Below are 19,718 nucleotides of genomic sequence, written 5' to 3' on the forward strand. Positions count from 1 at the left end.
CTGAGTGTTCTTCCAGTTCATGTGGCTCCTGCATGTCCCCTCTCCAATAAAAAATTCCCAGGGCATCCACAAAGCCCACAATCACATCCTTCAAATGAGATCACAGCATCCTGACTATGTCCCCTGGACCCAACTCTCCAGGTTATGTTCCAGACCGAGGATGTATCTTCCAGCAATTCTCAAACATCACACACATACACCACAACCTCCAATGCAGCAAAAATGCATTAGCTGCAAGACAGTATTTACAGCAATCCAGTCAGTATTTGCAAAAAGTCAGTTCTCCATGATTTGTCTCCTAGAGGGAATTCTGGAGGTCTTTATCCACACCTTTCAAACTCTCCACTGCAGGTGCCTCTGGGAGGCAGCTGAGGCTGTGAAGGCAGACAAGACATGGGTGTGATTTGCAGCTCTGCCCGAGATTCTCGCTGTGTAACTCTGGCTAACTGACTTCAACTGTCTCTGTCTCAATGTCCTTAACTCTAAAGTGGGTTTTTGCAGAGACCCTCATAAAAGAATACATGCCCAGCACTAGAACCTGAGTGTGAGATCTCTACCCTCCCTTGCAGGTCTAAGTTGTAGCTTACTTCAGATGAAAACAATGAGGGTAACTACCCAAACTTCCCACCTGCAGAGCTGAGATGATGAACTACCATCCCCCAAATTGTTGCTTAGTTTATTCAGCATAAAAAGTAAGGCAGACCATGTTATGGAATCTCTTGGCCCGGAGATCTGGAAACAATGAATGATTCCAACAGAAACCCAAAGAGAGAAGGATTTCCTGAGGCTAGATCAGACCAAACCATCCACATATCAAATCCCTGATGCCCACAAAAGTCCAGTCTCAAAGAATCACTGACTCCTGAGGTCTGTGCACCACTTGGGGGGTGGGGGGATGCCGGAGATGATTTTAGAAGGTGTAAAGATGAACAATTTCATTTTACCATTAATGTCTTTAAATTGATGTATGCTAGAGTAAAGCTATCCTCCACAATCAAACCATGATTTCTTCAATAATATTACCTAGAATGAAATAAAAGTTTAAATTATCAGGGAGGCAGTCAAAAGATATTACCCACAGTTGACCATCATTCAAACAACAAAAAACAAAAAGAAAAAGTGGCAGGAAGAACAAGTTTCACAGGTCCTACAAAAAATAGAGACAGTGTGAGTCTTTCCTCTAAACCATTTGCCCGGCTAACATCACGATGGTAAGAGCAGAGCCACCAAGAGGGGGGTGGCAATGAGGGATGTGCGTTTGGATTTCAGTCAGGTGCGTGGATTTGAGTCTTGCTTCTGACAATAATTATATCTCTGACCCCAGGCAGAGAAAAACAAAATCTATACAATTGGGATAACTATAGTGCCTCTCAGATAGTGTTGATCTGAGGATTAAATGAGACAACGCTTGTAAGGCACATAGCACAATACCCGACACAAAATAAAACACTCAGCAGGTGTGAGCTGTTCTCTTTAGGAACAATTTTTCATTCCTTTATTGATTTAACATCCTCATTAGGCATCTATGTACCAGGCACTGTGCTGGACAGCGGAGACGGAGGAGGGTGACCACACCAGGTCCCTGCTCTGATTGGCTGGACCACCCCAGCTGCCGTCTCTTGACATTTAGAAGCATAAGCTGGTGCTGGGCTCGGACAGGCAGCTCATATAGGTAAATGACCTGAGAAGCAACAATGAGATCTGAGACTTGAACTAATCCCAGGGAAAGCCCCAGCCAATTCTACCAGCAACAGAGAAATACTCCCTTCCAGGAAACCAAGAAACATGGGGTATGAGGGGGTAGGAGGGGGTAGTAGGAAGGTTTCACTCTCAGGAGAGCAGCAAAAAGAGGTGGAAGGAAAAGCAAAAAAAGACAGCAAACAAACAAAATCCTACTGTGTCCCCCAAATTGTGGGAGAGGGCAGTGCCTGCAAAGGCAAAGGTATTCAGCAAGAAAGACTGCCCCCATCAGTCCTCAGATTACAGTGACATTTTAGCTACTGGGTGGGGCAGCCTTCACAGAAAAGAATATAGAGAAGAAACAACTCCAATTCTATAATCTTACCATTTTTAACAAGGCACTAGAATTGACAGTAGGGGATATATGTTATATTTAAATCATTAACCATATTTTCTATATATGGAGATCTGTGTCCACATTTTTGTTTTTACCTATATCGAGGAAAGGTATCTCACCCCTTGTAATCTGTAGATAACCGTAATCATCTATAGACATGCAAATGTTCAAAAATTACGATAGTTTGTTCTAAACTAGAATCCTTGTTCATGGAAATACAAACACAAAGCGTGAGAAAAATCTACAAATGGATTCCTTGCCCCCAAAGACCAACACCCGCCTCCTACCGTACCCCTCTGCCTCTACTATCCCACATCCCTCTCAACAATGAATGCAAGGCAGGCTGGCTTGAAGAAATTCACAGCCACTATCCATTTCCATCACAGCTGCAGGAGACACAGCCTCCCTCAAGGCAGAGGCTGCTATGCAGCACCACGCCCCACACACAGAGAAAGGATGGAAGCCACACTGAAAATGAAGGACGCACCCCAGGGAAGAGCATCCAGGCAGGAACAAAAGGGAACCCCCTGCAAACCTGGCCCTGGGATTAGGGCACAGCCACATTTACTGGGGCTTCTGAGACAGTTACCATAAAGGCTAAATTTCTGTATCTTTCCTTAAAGGTGGCTTAAGTGATACCTAGAAGAATGGGTGTGGCCCTCAATACTGTATCAGAGGCTGAATCCATAAGAAAAACCATTGTAGTCTCCAGAACGGGAAGAGAAAAATAATCTATTCTCTGCTTATCCCAAACAGAACTGGCAAATGTACACTGGATGTAAAGCAAACACATATATGCAGCATACCTTCCACAAGAAACAGCATGAGAGCTGAGGTTCATCCCTCCTCAGTTAGGGAAATAAGTACAAAAGCTGAGGTTTGTCCCAATCAGCCTTAAAAAAAAAAAAGATACCATCCACAGCTCTTTGCAAAGACAACTGGCACTAAGAAAATACTGTGAATTATAAAAGACCCACTATGTCTTCATAATAATGTAAAGTCAACGATATCAGGTAGTGATAAAGGAGGATAGGTTTAAACCCAATGCCTCTACCTGGCAAAAGGATCCCTACTCATTCCAATTCTATTCCCCTGGGGAGTGTTCTTTCTCTGGGACCAGGTGGGCTGCGGGTGGGGGTGGGGCGCATTTGTGTCAGGAGAAGCTCAGGTGCATGAAAAAGGCAAGATGCTGCAGTAAAAATTAACCAATTGACACAATAAAGTGCACTAGAGGCAAGAATTGCTTCCTCCTGCCTACAGAGGAGAAGGTCCTGCAGAGCAACTGCAAATGTACACAGGTTGTTTCAAGCCTAACAGAACAAGTGCCAACAGACTCACACCCACAGCAAAATCTAGTGGATTCGGGCAAATGGACTACAGTTGCAGGTACAGCGCTGCTCTAGGGCAGCTGCGGAGCCTCCCAGGGGCCAGCTGATCACTTTCTTTGTTCGTCTTGCAAAGATGGAGTAGCCACCCATTCCCCCACTACACACACACACCATTCACTACAAAGCACAACAGCACTGCTTCGTGCTCACCAACAAATGTCAGTGGTTTTGTTGTCTTGCTTTGCCCTTTAAAAAAAAAAAAAAAAGCCCATTTCAGCCTGTCGTCTGTCCATTCGGGGCATCATTTCAGCACATCCGGGAGGAATCCCGGACCCGGGCGCAGTATTTTGCCACGAGAGCTGCTTGCTGGATGCCCGCGAAGATGCGGCTTCTGTACCTGATAATGGCTTGTCCCCTCTCCGCCCCGCCCTAGGCGCCCGCTCAGCGCATCTGACACCCGCAGGGGGCTCGGTTTTGCACACAATGGCAGTTGGACACGGCATGCACACAGCGTGCGCCGGGCACCGCCACGAAAATCTGCTCTAAAAACCCAGGCTTTTCTTGGGATGAGGGGGAGAAATGACAACAGAAATGTGAAACGCATCGAGAGCAAAAAAAGTTGGTCATTCTCACTACAGCCACGTTAGCTGCCCAGTCCCGAGTATGACGCACAGAAATATGAACTGGGGTAAATGCAAGCAAGAGGGGACCAAGGTGAGGACGGATGGTCCTGGCACCCATCACCCTCGTGGCGCCGGGACAGGTCCACGGGACTGGAGCTCGCAGAGGGGCGCGGTCGGGCTACCAAGTACCCCTAGGAAAAGGTGTCACCTCTGTATACCCTGCCAGGCAAAAAGGAATCTTCTACAAAAAGCACACCTCGCCTGGGGCAGCACACACGCACACCCCAGGTGGCGCGGGGGTCCAGGGAGGGCCAAGAGCCCTGTGTTATTTGTGAACTACGGGGAGGTGGAAAAGGAAGATAAATAATCCAAAGTTCTCCGCGCCACTGTTTGGGTTTCCTCTTTGTTTTGTTTTCCCCAAACGCCAGGGTCGATCGGTCTGGGTGGCGCCCCGCCGCGCCGGCTGGACTGACCGCCGCTCTCCACCCCCCTGGACCCGGGGTCCTCGTCCATCTCCGGGGACCCGCCTGGGGAAGCGGGCGGGATCCAAGCCGCCCCCGCCCGCGGCACAGCCCGCAGCAAGCAAGCTATCGAGACCCAGAGGCAGCGACGCCCGACTCACCGTGATCCGCGGGATGTTCTTCTTGCCTTGGTAGGACATGGTGGCGGCGGTGGCTGCAGCAGCTGCCTCCCTCCCTCCTTCTTCTGCTCCCTCTCGCCCGCGCCTTCCTCAGCGCACAGCGCCCCGAGATCAGGTGGAGCGAATGGTGCGCTGGCCGCGACCGCCGCCTCCTCTCGCCTCCGCCCCCCTCCCGGGCTCCGGCGGCGGCTGCCAGAGACAATAGTAAATCTCCCTGGTCCCCCTTTCACCCCCGACCCCCCCGTCGCACACACCCTCCTCCACTCGCGTTCACGCCCGAGTTTTTTTTCTCTTGCGCTGCCAGCTGGGACCCCGTAAGACAAGAATGGCTGATCCGCGACTCCTCCCTCTTCTCTCTTATCCCTATTGATTTTCCTCTTTGCATCTGCCTCACCCACTTTTTTTTTTTCCTTTTTTTTTTTTTTTTTTTTGATGACTTGCGAGTGCGGCGGAGCCAGGTCGTTCCACCGCCACCAGGGGGCGCGAGGGACTGTTCGGGGCGGGGATGCTGCAGTCCCCGGTGTCCGGAGAGAAGCACCAGCGTCGCCCTCCTGGCCCCGGGGGCCAAGCCCAGGAAAGCGCCCACGCCTCCGAGAAGCCCTAGGTCGGATTTGCCACCTTCCCTCCCCTGATTTCGGGAAGGAGTCCGCTCCGGATTTCCCTCCCGGAACCCGCTCTCCTGGGCCACCGCGCGGGCTGGATGCGGCGGCCGCCGCCTTTGTTAAGAGGAGCCTGGGCGCCGCCTCGGCTGGTCGCTGGGTGTATAAACAGCCGGCGCGATCCCTCAGAAAGCCAAGGACGGGTCAGACTTTGGGCAGCCTGGCCGGCCGCTGCGAGCCTGAGACCATGAAAATGCGGATCAGAAAACGTGAAACAACCCACTCACTCTCGGAGGACTGCGAGGGGGCACGGTGTCCGCTAATATCAACCGTTCTCTGTACTGTAAAAATAATTCTCAAAATAATGTGTTTTAAAGGAACTTCACTGCCTAGCTCTCAGAATCGAAGAATGAGCGGTAACACTGCTCGGTAAGTAAAGAGTAGAAAACACCTGTAGTGAAAAAGCAAAAGCCCTGGCCGGCTACTGCGCAGCCGTGGATGTTGTGAGTGGTCCGATGTGCGCTGTTCACAGCCCCCAGTCTACTTCAGGTAGGGCTGATAGACAAAGGTCAGTATGCTATTAGGAGCAAAAGACGTGACCTTTCGGCGCTGGAACATACTAGCTTTTTGCTACCAGCTTCAATTAAACGGCCAAGAGTCACTGTGGCTGGGGGCTGAGGGATGTCGGATAGGGGACCTTCCTCAACTCTCCTGGAAAAAAAAAAATCCCAAATACACCAATTGAATAACAACAATGACAACGAAAATGGCTTGCCATGCAAAATTATACAAACCTCTCAGGACAAGTCTCCAGTGACCACACCACCCCCTGTGGAGCGAATCCTCCCCTAAGATAAATTCTGTAGATGTCACTGAGCATGACTAGGTCTGTGCTAGAGATCTTGAATTCACGTTTCTGTAAGGCAGGCCACTGATCACACTTCAGGACATCTTTTCATTAACTTGAAGGCTTCCTTTGCAATAGAGAAGCTATATAAAGCAGCCACAGAAAGAGGGTTCAGAACACTCCAGCTTGGGCATTCCTTAAACCTGAAATGAACCAGCCTGGTCACATAAGCAAAGGGCAGGCTAGGCCCTCCTAAACACTCCTGCTCGAGTGAGTTAATCCAAGCAGCCGGTTATTCATGGGTAACTGGACTGAAATGCAGTCTTCACAGAAAAAGCACACAGCATTCTCCACTTCATTTCTGTGATACTGTCGCTTGGAGGATGAATGCCAAGCAGAGGTCACCTCCCTGTACGTTAACAAAAAGCACAGGGGGAAAAAAGACTAAATCAAAGGCACGCCCTAAGCATTTCGCTTTGTTCTTAAAAGCATAAGTGCTTTAAGAGCACTGGCCAAGAGTTGTGAAATTACAAAGCATTCTAGGGACTGGCATGCAAATGAGCAGGATTATATTTAGAATTGAGTAAAAAGAGAATTAACTACATACTATGCAACACTGCAGAGGTCTCTCTGAATCCTTCCCATAGATTTTACTTCCCCAAACTTGTTTGAAGGAATCTTACAAGTTCTCCTTAAGAAAAGCAAAAATATGTAGGGGACATTTACATCCTAAAGAAATACTACTGCCTTCTTTTTTTGCATTTCATGGGTTTGTCCTTTGGTTTTTGTCTTTCTTGCATCCTAATGATCTCCTCTATTCCTGTCATTATAATCCAGAACACTGCCTACTAAATAGATTTATACCACATTTTTGATCACTTGATGATTTTGTGTGTCTATTGTTTCAAATTACAAGACTTGGTTAATCTCTTTGAGGTCAGTTTTGCATGCAAGAAGCCATGCAGAATAGGACTTGTGATGTGTTTCTCTGCATCAGACTGCTGAGAAGCCCTGCACAGGAATGCATAATAACCAGCTAATCGGTTCAAGCTGTTGCCATCAGCAGAAATGTCCAACAAACACCATTCTCCCCTCTTTCATCCCCTTCAATTATCTTTCTCTTTCTTAAATCAAAATCAAGTGTCTAAGAAGAGTCTGAAGGAAAAAAGCCTTCCTTGGCTGTGCCTTTCTTATTCAAGGAATAAGAAGAAAGGCAGCGTTCGACACAGGATGCCTCTGTGTCTGGCCAAGAGAGTGAGGAGTGAAACCAGCATGGCTGTTTTCCACAGTAGAATGACTCTGAATGGTTTTCCTTGGATACACGGCAGTACTTGGCTTTGGGTATCTCAGGAAACTATGAGAGAGGGACAGGGAGACACAGAGAGATTTAATTTATGGTCCCAAAGAAAATTAATTTTGGCTACCAAATCTACCACATCCATAGACCTCCACACCTTGGTCAAGGCTACTGTATTCTAGTTGCTCAGGCCACAGGTTTGGCAGCATCCAAACCTGGCCTTACCTCCTTCAATCTAATCCAGTCTGCACTCCATATCCCTTCTGTCAGGAACTACTACTGGTTCTGTCTTTTAAATACAACCACACTGTGACCCCTTGTCTTCATCTGCAAAGCTTCTCTCTGTGTCTAGACACCAACCGCTACTCCCCGGACCACTGCAGTAGCCTCCTAATCGGGCTCTCTTCTTTGCCATCAGTCATTCGTTCATTCATTCATTCTCACAATATTCACACGGTATTTAGCCTGTGTGTACTTCTTATTTTTCTAAGTACTAGTGCTACAGAGGTGAACAATAATAACAACAATAATAATATCCCAGATCTTAAGGAGTTTCCTTTATACACTTATTCAGAAGAGTACCATCTCGGGGAAAGCGTATAGCTCAGTAGGAGAGCACATGCCTAGCATGCATGAGGTCCTGGGTTCAATCCCCAGTGCCTCCACTGAACAAACAAATAAACATAATCCCCCCAAAACAAACAAAAAACAGAAGAGCACCATCTATCACTTGTTAGGCCCCCTTCTTTGTTTTTATTTATCTTCATAGTCCTTTTCACCACGTGGCACATTAATTTATTACTATTATCCTCCTCATCACTAGAATCTAAGCTCCTTGAGGGCAGGGAATGTGTCTGTTTTATCTACTCCCATGTCCTGAGTGTGTGAAACAGGGTTTTGCCCATAGGAGTTGGTCAATAATTATTAGGTGAGTGAATGGAAGAGCATTTTAAACTGTCTGAAGAAAGAGTAAATAGAGGGAATAAGAACTTTCCTGTAATTAAAGGGCATGTGATTAGAATCCAGAATCAAGAATATCTAACTCATCTATAAAACAGAAACAGACTCGCAGACATAGTAAACAATCTTATGGTTACTGGGGGAAAGGGGGTGGGAAGGGATAAATTTGGGGGTTCAAGATTTGCAAATATTAACTACTATATAAAAAATATATTAAAAAATTTCTTCTGTATAGCACAGGAAACTATATTCAGTATCTTCTAATAACCTTAATGAAAGAGAATATGAAAACAAATATATGTATGTACATGCATGACTGGGACATTATGCTGTACACCAGAAATTGACATATTGTAACTGACTGTACTTCAATTAAAAATAAATAAATAATCATTATCATTATTTTTTTTTAAAAATCTATATTTGATTCTCTAAGGCTTCTTAGAGTTTCGTGATTCTAGGTTTCAGAGCAAGTGAATTCAAGATGGTGAGGAATCACTTTACTAATAGGATCCAGTCACAATTCCAAGGCAACAAATGGACTCAAGAATGGCTCAGGAGAATAGATTTGGTACCTGAGCAGTGATTAGAGAGCTGTGACTTTGAAAGGAGCTGCCGTCCAAGCGTAAGAGAAGATAAGAGCCTTGTTAAAGAATTTCTTTAAAAAAAAAAAAAAAGATAATTATGTTCAGAAGAAAAACTGTGGACTAGAACCCAGAACGGTGTTCTGTTTAAAGATGTGGACCTTGGAGTAGAGGGACCTCAGTCCACATTCCCATTATCCATTTCCTACTTCCATGAACTTCAGCAGATTATTTCAGCTTTCTGAGCCTTGGTTATTTCATCTCTAAAATGAACATCTTACTACCTACCTTACAGTGTTTTTGTGATGATTTATTAATTCATTCAACTCATATTTATTGAGTGCCTATTATGGGTATCTAGGCACTAGGGATACAAATATTTGAATAAAACAGATGAAACCCCTGCCCTTTTGAAGCTTTCATTCTAAGGAAGGCAGAAATCAAGAGTGAAAAATTAAAGTATATAATGGCAAGTGCACTGGGGATAAATAAAGCAGGGATGGGGCAGTGAAAGTCAGAGTCCTTCCAGTGTCTTGAGGAATGGGCTGGAATTTTCCATATCGGGGTCACAGAAGGCCAGGTGAGATGGTGGTCACTGGGACCAAACGGTAACCGTGGAAGCAGTAAGAAATGGTCAGATGTTGTCTATCATTCAAGGTAAAGCCAACAATCTTTGCTGATGGATTTGACTGGGCTATCAGAAAAAAGAGGAATCAGAGATTACACTAAGCAACTCAATAGACGAAGGTGAGATAAGGAAAACTGTGGGAGAAATGGAATTTGGGGGGGAAGTCAGGAATATGTTTGTGGACATTTCCTATTAAACATCCAAGCGAAGTGCTGCACAAGGAGGTAGATATGCAAGGTTAGGCAGCTAAGGGGAGAGCTGGCCAGAGACACAAATTTGGAGGTTGTCAGCCTGCTGGTATGGTTTAAAGTAGCCATGCTGGTTGACTGACCAAGGAAGTGAGTGGAGATGGAGCTGCGAGGTGACTCTAAGTATCCTGAGGGGAAAGAAGCCACCGGACAAAGCCGCAGAGACAGTGGTCAGTGAGAGTGTGGGGACCCTATGAAAGCATAGTGTTGTGAAGGGCAAGAAATGGAATGATTTCCAGGAAGAGAAAGGGTTCACTTTGTTACATGCTGTTCAAAGGTTCAGGACGGTGGGAACTGAGAATTCATCAGGGCATGAAATCACTGAGGACCTTGAACAGAGCACCTATAAAATGACTATCTTCATGCCCACCGCACAGTGGCTGTTTTTTTCTGAACAAGTATTAAATTATTCCAGTAATATTTCGTAGCTACTAAATGGGTATGAGCACTAGAGCCGTCTTAATGAAGCTGTGGGGGGTGAAATCTGATTGGAGTGTTTCCAAGAGAAAATCGTAGTGGAATTTGGAAACACCTAGTACAGCAACTCTTTCAGGGGATTTTATGGTAGACGGGGAAGGGGATACACAGCAAGAACTAGCAGAGAAAGTGGAATCTATGAGAGAAATGGCATGGTTTATGACAACGGGCTGATTCAGTAAGAAGAGGAAACTTCACGCTGCAGGAGAGAAATGGGACAATTGGGGTATGGTTCTTGAACAGACAACACAGGTGACACCTAGTGTTCAAACAGAGGGCTTGCCCTTAGCAAGGAGCAAGGACCGTTCCTCCCCAAGGAACTCAGGGGAAGAGTATGTTGGCACGGAGACTGGGAAATTTCATGGAGGAAGTTTACCAAAGCTCTCTTCTGACTATGTCTGTTTTCTCTGCCATTAGCTACGACAGTGTGGGAAAGAAGGTGTCAGAAGTTAGAGGAGGGAGGAGTTGGTATGAAATCATTTTTTAAGAGAGCAAAGAGACTAGAGAAATACGGTGTGATTACCTGGCAACCCCAAAGATTCCCTGTAGGTCGTGGTCATGAATTTAAAGAGCGTCCCGTACGCCTGGCTGTGGCTGTTCTTCTACGCATACATGCAGCAGGGAGGAGGCAGCGTGTGGAATTTAACAAGGGTTTCGCTAGGTGAGTGCTGAGAAGGGAGAAAGAAACCCAAGGGAGTTGAGGCTAAAGCATGGGATCTAAGCTGACTAAGAGAGAAGGGAGGGCAGAGACGTATAGGGGAGGAAAGGATAGTGAATATATGGAAGATTAAGTAAGATTATTCATATAAAGCTCTTAGCACAAAGTTAACTAGATGGCAGCTATTCCTACCATTATTTTTAATGTTCTGATAATTATTTGCTGAACTTGTGTGTGTCAGGGACCATGTCTTATTCATCTCAGTCGTCTCCAGCTCTTTCATGAGGCTTGGAATAGAGTAGCATCAATGGGGGAAAAAAATTGAATAGAGGGAAAAGCCAAGAATATTGTCTTCCTTGTAACCTCCGAAACATCTAAAATAAGTGCTTAGCCATTTACACAGTTTTGACTATTAAAAATATGTTCTACTTTTTAAAAAACAAATTTATATTTTGCTAAATTAATATGGGAAAGCATTTCCCCCTGATCCAGATTTGAAGGATGAAGAAAAACACAGACCCCAAAGAAATACAGAAGCATTTTGCAAGGGCAAAAGCCACATACCGGGCCTTTGTGAAATATATAGGCTGTTCTAATGTGAATGAATGAACATTTAATCTCAGAACTGCCCATTAAGTCATTTGGGTCCATTCATTTTACCTACCTTTCAAACAAAGGAAATCTTAGTCATATACTTCCAGTATCACAGAACGAAAATCAAAGCGGTGATTCACCTGCTATTATTAGATGTTTACATATTAGATACACAGAAATAACCTGACAAACAATCCTACCCTCGAAACACATAAGCCAAAAAGAAAAAAAAAAAATTGAGAGCCACAGCAAAGTATTCCCACAGCCTATTCCCAAATCAAACTTATATCAGCATGAGCAAGGTATGCAAACCTGCTTCTTGCTGCATGGAGTTTCTCATGCATTTCCTCAGTGGAGGACGATTCTGAAGGCCTCTGACCTTCTCCAAAAGCTCTGATGGCAGCTCATTCCAAAGCCCCTGGAATGGCCACGCTGGCTGGGGTTAGGCAGTAAGGATGGGAGGCAGGGATGGATTACTATGTGTTTATCTCCGTCTCCCAGCACATGTTAGACACACAGGTGAGGTTACATTCACACTAACATAAAAAGAAATCGTGACCATTTTGCCTTGAAGATCACAGAGATATTACAATCTGATTCATTTACTTGAACTTCAGAAATTTTGAGAGGGCTTTGCCTTCCCAAAGTTCTTGCTGCGTGCCGCTTTCCAGCAACAAATCCCAGGTTCCCACAGCTATGGGTGTGCATGAAATTGGGAAAGAAGGCATTCCAGGGTAAAACATTTTGATTTGCAGTATTTAGGGTCAGCTGTGGGTAGAGCCTTATGTCCATTCAATTCCCTATAGGACTAGCTCCCTTTCTGACTAAAACCATTTTTGTATGTGCCATTCAGTTGAAATACCCATTAAAGAAAACCAGGGAGCTGAAATTGGATGCTTTTTGAGGAGTGATGAGGGCTGAACTCGGGACTTGGTATAAATTCACAAATGATGAAATTTTATTTCATTCCTTTATTCGATGATGCATGCATAAATTTAGCAACTATTACGTAACCTTTTTTTAGGTCAAGATTAATGATAGAAAGTAAGCCATAGAACAAGGCTCACCAAGGACTCTGAAACAAAAGGCAGGTGGCAGAAATCAGGTGGGGGCAATTACTATCCTTCCATCACAATACTGTCTCAAAAGATCTAGACTGTCCGGACATCTTGAAGAACATCCCATTAGGACATTCTTTTGGTGACATCACACAAATCTGACAAAATGAGCATGCAGTGACAAGCATATTGAAGGCTTTGGTTGGATCCATGAACCCTAGAGCATTCATGAAGGATACATGAACTTTTTAAGAGTAGAAAATAAAGTCTACAAAGATGCAGGGGCCTGACACCTGTAAAATTTTAAAAGTCCAGTGGATATGGGCAGGTCACAACACTGCCTCTCAAGTAAAGGACAGACTATTGCATGGGGCAAATCCCTTGCAAAGAAGGAAGCATAAAGCCTGGGAGATCCATCAGACTTTAGAGACAACTTATCCATATCTGGAAATACTTTTACAGCATTCATACATGAAAGGCTGTCAGTTCTGAGTGGTGACTGGAGCAGAAAAGGGCTTTGCAGCAGATCCAGGATGCAGCATAAACAGCCCTGCCCCTTTAGCCAAAAGACCCAATAGATGCTACAGCAATGGAAGTATCTGTGGTGGGAAAAGTCACCACGGGAAGGTCGTGAAGTCCCACCAGGAGTATCACAGTTTACACTCCTGGGGCTCCAGAGCCAAAGAATTGGGCACTATTTGAAAAATAGGTCCTTGAGTGCTGCTGGACCCTGGGAGAGATGGAAGGCCTGACCAGCGTCATGAAGCGTCCAAGCAGCCAGACACGTCCATCATCAGCTGGGTTCTGGCAGACCCACCGAGTCATAAGATCAGTTGGGCCAAGCACCAACTAACCATGAGAAGGGCTGCAAGGCACAAGTAAACTACCCGAAGGGGCGCTCCGACCTCCCACGTCATGCACTACTGCTGCTCCAGTTCCCTTCTGTGAGCACACACCTGTGATCAGCTGACGGAGGAGGAAAACACCCGAGCCTAACTTCCGGTTGGGTTGGCTTGGTCCACAGATCAACCTGAAAATAGGCCGTGACCACTTGACAGTCCCACTCAGGGGCGGCACTGAAAGACAACGGTCAACAGATCTCTTCCCAACTGGCCAGAGCTTCAAACAATGCACTTAAGCATCCACTTTGAAAGAAAAGTGGCTCAAGATTATATATAGTGTTGAAGTGTTCTTGGCAGTAAGGAGAAAGATGAAAGACTAAGGGAAAGGAGGGCTTAGCTAGAAGAATACGGTAGACCTACGGGAGTGGGCATAAAGAATGAAGATATTATAGCTTGATGCCCTCCAGAGAGCAACCATCGCAGGAGAGGCACTTAACAAAGAGGTAGACAAAATGACTCAGGCAGCTGACTTCAGTCACCCTCCATCATCACCCACCCCAATGCTGGCACAGTAGGCATCTGGATGGAGTCGACACGACATGGTGACAGGGATAGAGGCTATGCAAGGAACCAACACCCCACTCACCAGTACAGATCCAGCTACTGGTGCTGTCAAACATCCATCCTGCCGACAACAGAGACCAATACTTCCTCCCCAATATGGCACCATCCCTCAAAGATACACACAGCCACTGGGTGGACAAGTGGACTACCTGAGACCCCTTTCACACTGGAAGGCACAATGACTCATTTTTACGGAAATGAACACATATTCTAGGTATGGATTTGCATCTTCCGCTGCTATGGCCTCACAGTCAACACTATTTGAGTGTTTGATGCACTGGCATGGGATCCCACATAGCATCACATCAGACCAAGGGACTTGTTTAAACAGCAAGTGAGATACAGGAAAGGCCAGAGGACCACGGGATCCACTAGTTACATCAGATACCACATCACCCTGAAGCTGCCATCCTGAGTGGTGGAAGAGCCTACTGAAGGCACAACTGAAGCACCAATTAGTGACGATTCCTTGCAAAGATACAACATCCTCCAGAATGCGCTGTACATTGTCAATCAGTGCCCTTTACATGGTGCTGTGTTTCAAGGGGAAGAACACAGGGATCCGAGAACCAAGGGGAAGAAGCAGGAGTGACCCCTTTTACCTTCACGCCCAGAGACCCAGCTGGGAAACGTGTGTTTCCTGCAACTCTGGGTGGGTTCGTATCTTGTCCCTAAAGGGCAAAGGCTTCTACCAGGGGACACAGCAGGAGCCCTACTGAACGGTATGCTACGTTGCTACAGGGCACCTTGGTCTCTGAGCCCAGGGACCAAAGAGGCAAGGAGAGTTGGTGTCCTTCTTGGTAGGACCCTGTTTATCAGGAGAAGATGGGGCTGCTGTTGCAGAGCGGGGGGCAGGGAGGAGTACGGAGGACATGCGAATGATTCACCTGGGTTCTTTCAGGTACAGTCTTGCCTGATCTTGATGGTAAATGAACAAGTACACCAGCCATATCCTGAGATGGACGTGGTGACCAGGATCTCCCACCCGAGAGATGCAGAGCCACATCTCAACACCAAGGAAAGCACCCGGACCAGCAAAGGTGTGGTCTAGAATGGCTAGTAGAGGACAACAATGGGTATTATTGTGGCCCTAAGACCCGCTTTGGGAAAAGAAGCCCTAAGACCCCCAAGAGAAGAGGCTCAGATGGATCCTGGAGGTTTTGCTCCCAGAAATTACACAAAGCAGTGACTCTGAGCGGGGCAAGGAGGGGTCTGCACAGACACATAAAGCTCCACCCAGCTCCCAGCTCAGGACGGAAGGGCTCAGCCCCCAGGCGCTCTCAACGCCTTCCTTGTCGAAGGTACACACCCGTCGGGACACGCCGTTCCAGTCGTCATCAATGTGACTTCATAAAGGCCTGGCCTCCGAGGCACAAAAGGGTCACAGCTGTAGTGGGTTACCCCAGTCTCAGGGCTGCTGGGTTAGCTGAAGGCTTTGTTACGACCACATTACAGATCAACACCCTCCTCTGCCCAGTCCTTCCCTTTCTTTCCTTTCCCCCGATGTCGATCCTAAGAACACCCCCTAATAAATTTCTTGCATCTTATTCTTCTCGGCATCTGCTTTCCAGGAACCCCAACCTGCAACAGTGAGGCTGCTTTATATCTATATGGGGAGACTTTTTTTATTTAGGCAAGATTTTTAAATGTATACATTTCATACTCAAATTTAGATTTCTTTAAAATTGGAAAACTTGGGAAGTCTAGGCTCATAGATACACCTTGGTGCCCACCAGCTAGAGTTACTGGACAGAACACATATTTCCCAATGAACCATAATGTCTGCTGCCCCCTCTTCCTTCATATAGCGTCGGCTTCCATGTTTTTAGGCCACCTGCGTGGCTTACAGTCACCTGAATTTCTTTTATCAGACCACTTGGAGACTGAATTATTCAGGCATTAGAAATTCTGTATCTCGAAGCCGACTTTGGTGCCTATTCAGAACTGAGAGAGCAGTGAGTTATCTCCAGGAAACTATTACCTCCTCCCCAGCCCACCCCAACTGGGCCCTAAAGCACAGGGTTGAATCTCAGAACAGCCTGACCCTGTATTGAAAGCCAGTTTGAGAGCGTGGGCTGGAGCTGCTGGATCTCTGGTTAAGTGCAGTCAGCTTCACCTTTGGGCTGAATGGAAACACATGTGATTGGATTCAGACCTCTCTGGGTCCAGAGCAGCAGTTCACCCCCCAGAGGGGGGATGTGAGACTCACTCTTGGATGGAGGCTCAAAATAACAAGCCAACCCCCAAGTGCAAGGCTGCAACCTCAGTTTATATTTTCCAGGTTTCCCATCCGTCTCCAGGAAGGGACTCTGGCTGCACGTCTTTTGTGTTTTTTCCCTCCCGTTTCCTGTACTCGGCTGTAGCAAATGCTCTGGGGCCGTAGGGCCCCATCAGCCTCTGGCTGGCTCGCTGTTGTTTCAGAGGAGGAATGGCAGAGACATATGCCTGAGGGTCTAGTCCCAGGTGTCCCTGAGCAAACTCCCTCAAGAGTGGGGAGTGGAAACAGGCTTCTCTCACATCACTGGTATGTCAACAAAGGAGCACTTCTTTGTAGGATGAGTCACCTGTGCGCACTGATCCCAAGAGAAATGCTGGATTTCAGACCTTGAGATGCCCAGCATCACTGACCCGGCCCTAGGCAGAACACTTGGTTACTATTGAAGGTCCAGGTACTCATGGTTTGGTTTTGTTTGGTTTTGTTTTGTTTTGTTTTGTTTTGTTTTGTTGGAGACAGTGAACATAAGAGGCAGGAAACTGAGACTGAAATAGAGGAAAACTTAGATTTTCCAAATTCATTTCAAATAAGTTGACTTTGGAATGAGCCTGAAAACCTGAGCTTGCCTCATCTGTAAAATGGGTCAGCAAAATATATGGATATGCTGACACAAACATGAAAGAACGGGTCAGAGGACAAAGAGGAACTGATTCATTTAAAAGGAGTTGCTGACGTGTGTCATTACGGCATAGCATGATTAGAAGAATAGGTCCTGTAACAGTGAGGATAAAACATAGAGAACCCCTGACCAACCAAGGACTCAGTCAAATCCTAATCCTGCCTCCCTGCTGTGATCATCTACCAAAGCAGATAAGGACTTTCTGGACTTAACAGTATGGGATACTGAGCATCTTCCAAAAAGACACGCAGAATTAATTAATGCATAGTTTAAAGACTAACCAACTGCTGTTTTCATCACTTTATAGCCACAAATAATTGGCAGTGACCTCCAAAAACTCCAAGTATTGCTCAGGACAGAGATAACACATTTTGTTATTGACACCTGCTGGGTTTGTACATTTCATGGGGAATCTCTGCTGCATGACGAAAAATAACATATAACAACATGGTTAATAGAACAGTGGTTCCCTTATAGTGAGAGTTTAAAGCTAATGCCACTATGGAAAATAATTATTATAAACACCCACACATCTCTGACTCAGCTTTAATTAAAACTAGTTAAAATGTGGACCACTTTCTTTTTCCATACAGGAGCCCTGGAAATCACCTATAGGAGTAGATTTAAGGGACAAGGACACAAAGTTTGCCTTAAAAGATCCTACTCAGATAAGGGTAGAAACTATGTTTGCCACAGAAGGCTGATTTGACTCGTTAACTCTCATGACAAATTTACTATGGTCTTGCTAACTGACATCTCATTCACTAGTATAAAAAGGTGGTAAAGACTCTTGGAAGGACAGAGCTAATAACACTCATATGACTTTTTTTTTTCAAGTAAGATAGAAACTAAGTAGCCAATGAACTTGAGAGCACAGGGAGGCTCTCTATTCTCCATAACAACATCCACACAAGAGAAAAATATCTGAGGCAGCCAACTGCCCATCACCAGGGACAGAGCGAGGGACTGGCAGTGCTCCCCCCACCGCCCCCGCCAAAACTCCTCTGACCATTGGGCTGCCCTCAAGCTAACTCGACCCTGGAAGCCTTGGCCAGCGGCCCCCCAACCTGCACTCTGGAGCCGTCTGCCTGATGCCAGCAGTGTATTCTCCTTCCCCAACAGTCAGTCTCTGTACCTTGATGGCTGCTGGAGGTTGGTATCCAGAAACCTGCTTGACTGGTCCCTGGGGCCGCTGGTTTTTCTCCCCACTTGGCAAGAATCACTGTTACCCTGAGTGTGCCCAAGTGGGCACACAGAGAGCCCTCTACAGAGCTCAGAAATGGAATCCAACTCTGCTCGTCACACAGACTGCAGTTCTAAGCCATGTGGTGCCCACTAACAATAGTGCCCTGGACAAGTTCATCTAAACTCAGTCTCCTCCTCTGTAAAATGGGGTGATATGGTTAACTTAATGGAAAGAGGATTAGGTGAAGTAAGGGACAGTATCTAATAGCCTGTGAATGCTCCAAGACACTGGACTGATTAATCTGATCAATTAAAACATTGCATGATGTTGCCCAGGATACAGAGTGTTAGGGAGTGAACCCAGACCAAAGAAAGCCGAACAAATTCTGTGGGTATATAATTATTTGGGCATATTTTTTCCTGGGGAGGGTGAATCTCTAGTTTTCTTCAGATTCTCAAAAGGGTGCATGACTCCATACAGGTCAAGCATTCTCATCATTGATGTGATACTGCGTCCCAACCCTTATCTCAGGCCAGACCTCTTGTCTCAGCTGCAAGCTCATTCATCCAACAGCATAGAGGGCGTCTCCACCTGAGTGAGCCACAGGCACCCCCACCCCACTGCAGTGGACCCTGTGGTGACCACCCAGATCCCCCTTCGGGAGTAAAGGGCTTATGATCCCAGCTACTCGAGGGCCACCAGCAGAATCTCTCATTTGTCAGCCCCCTTTGCACGTGGCTTCAGCTGAGGTGGTCCACCTTGCCCAAGATGGCATTGCTTTGCAGGGTGGCCCACATCCAATGAAACCAATGAAGAGTTGAGGCCTGGCCCTCTTAGTCCCACTCGGGTCAGAGCTGAAGGTTCATCCTCTCTGCAGACCTCCCAGCAGGGTCAGTGGTTGGGGCTGCGTTCTCCCTCCACCCAATTCTGCTTCTTCTCCTTCCTTTCCCTTCCCGTCCACTGGTGCTGATCTCAAGAGCAACCCACAGAAAACCTTCTGCATGTTACTCCGTCTTACAATCTAATTCCTAGAGAGACAGGAACACTCAACATAGATTCCAGAACCTTCTGCACTGTCTCCCACGTTTAGTAGCTTGGCTGGTGATACCTCGCTTCACCTGGTCTTTAACCAGAAACTACAGCCTTATAGACCTTGTGCTTTTGCACTGTCTGCTCCCTCTGCCTGGATCAACCTCAGCCAGTCTGGGCCCTTCTTATCATTCTGGTCTCATCTGAAATATCACCTCCTCATTTACCTGTGTGGGAGTCTCCAACCACTCCCCAGCACCCTCAGGTTAAGCCTAAGATTTCTCATATGATGAACAAAACTCCCCACACGTGGCCCCTATGCTCATCTCTGTGGCTTCATCTCCCCTCACTCCAGATGTACTTTATGTTCCCGTGACCCTAGGAACCAGGAGTTCCTCTCACATCATGTTGTTTCTTGCCTCCAAGTGCTTGTCCGTGTTGTACCTTCCCCCTGAAATCATCGTCCCTCTTCTTAACCTGGGAATCTCCAAACACTCCTCGAAGACTCAGTTCAGGCACTCTCTC

The 19,718-nt window shown here is 46.4% G+C and overlaps 1 protein-coding gene across 2 annotated transcripts in view; it reads right to left on the minus strand.

Annotated features, from left to right (window-relative positions):
- The window catches only part of DPYSL3 (dihydropyrimidinase like 3), a 104,774-nt gene that overhangs the window by 53,432 nt on the left and 31,624 nt on the right, over nt 1-19,718 (minus strand). Inside the window, exon 1 of one of the 2 annotated variants that reach the window (XM_031449289.2) lies at nt 4,651-5,044. The exons of the other annotated variant lie outside the window; for it this stretch is intronic. Coding sequence (XP_031305149.1) covers nt 4,651-4,689 — 39 coding nt within the window. The 5' untranslated portion in view covers nt 4,690-5,044. Of the gene's footprint in view, nt 1-4,650; nt 5,045-19,718 lie in introns of those variants that run through there. 2 annotated transcript variants of the gene reach the window in all.

Source organism: Camelus dromedarius, chromosome 3, assembly GCF_036321535.1.
Source record: "Camelus dromedarius isolate mCamDro1 chromosome 3, mCamDro1.pat, whole genome shotgun sequence".
Classification (NCBI taxonomy): Eukaryota; Metazoa; Chordata; class Mammalia; order Artiodactyla; family Camelidae; genus Camelus; species Camelus dromedarius.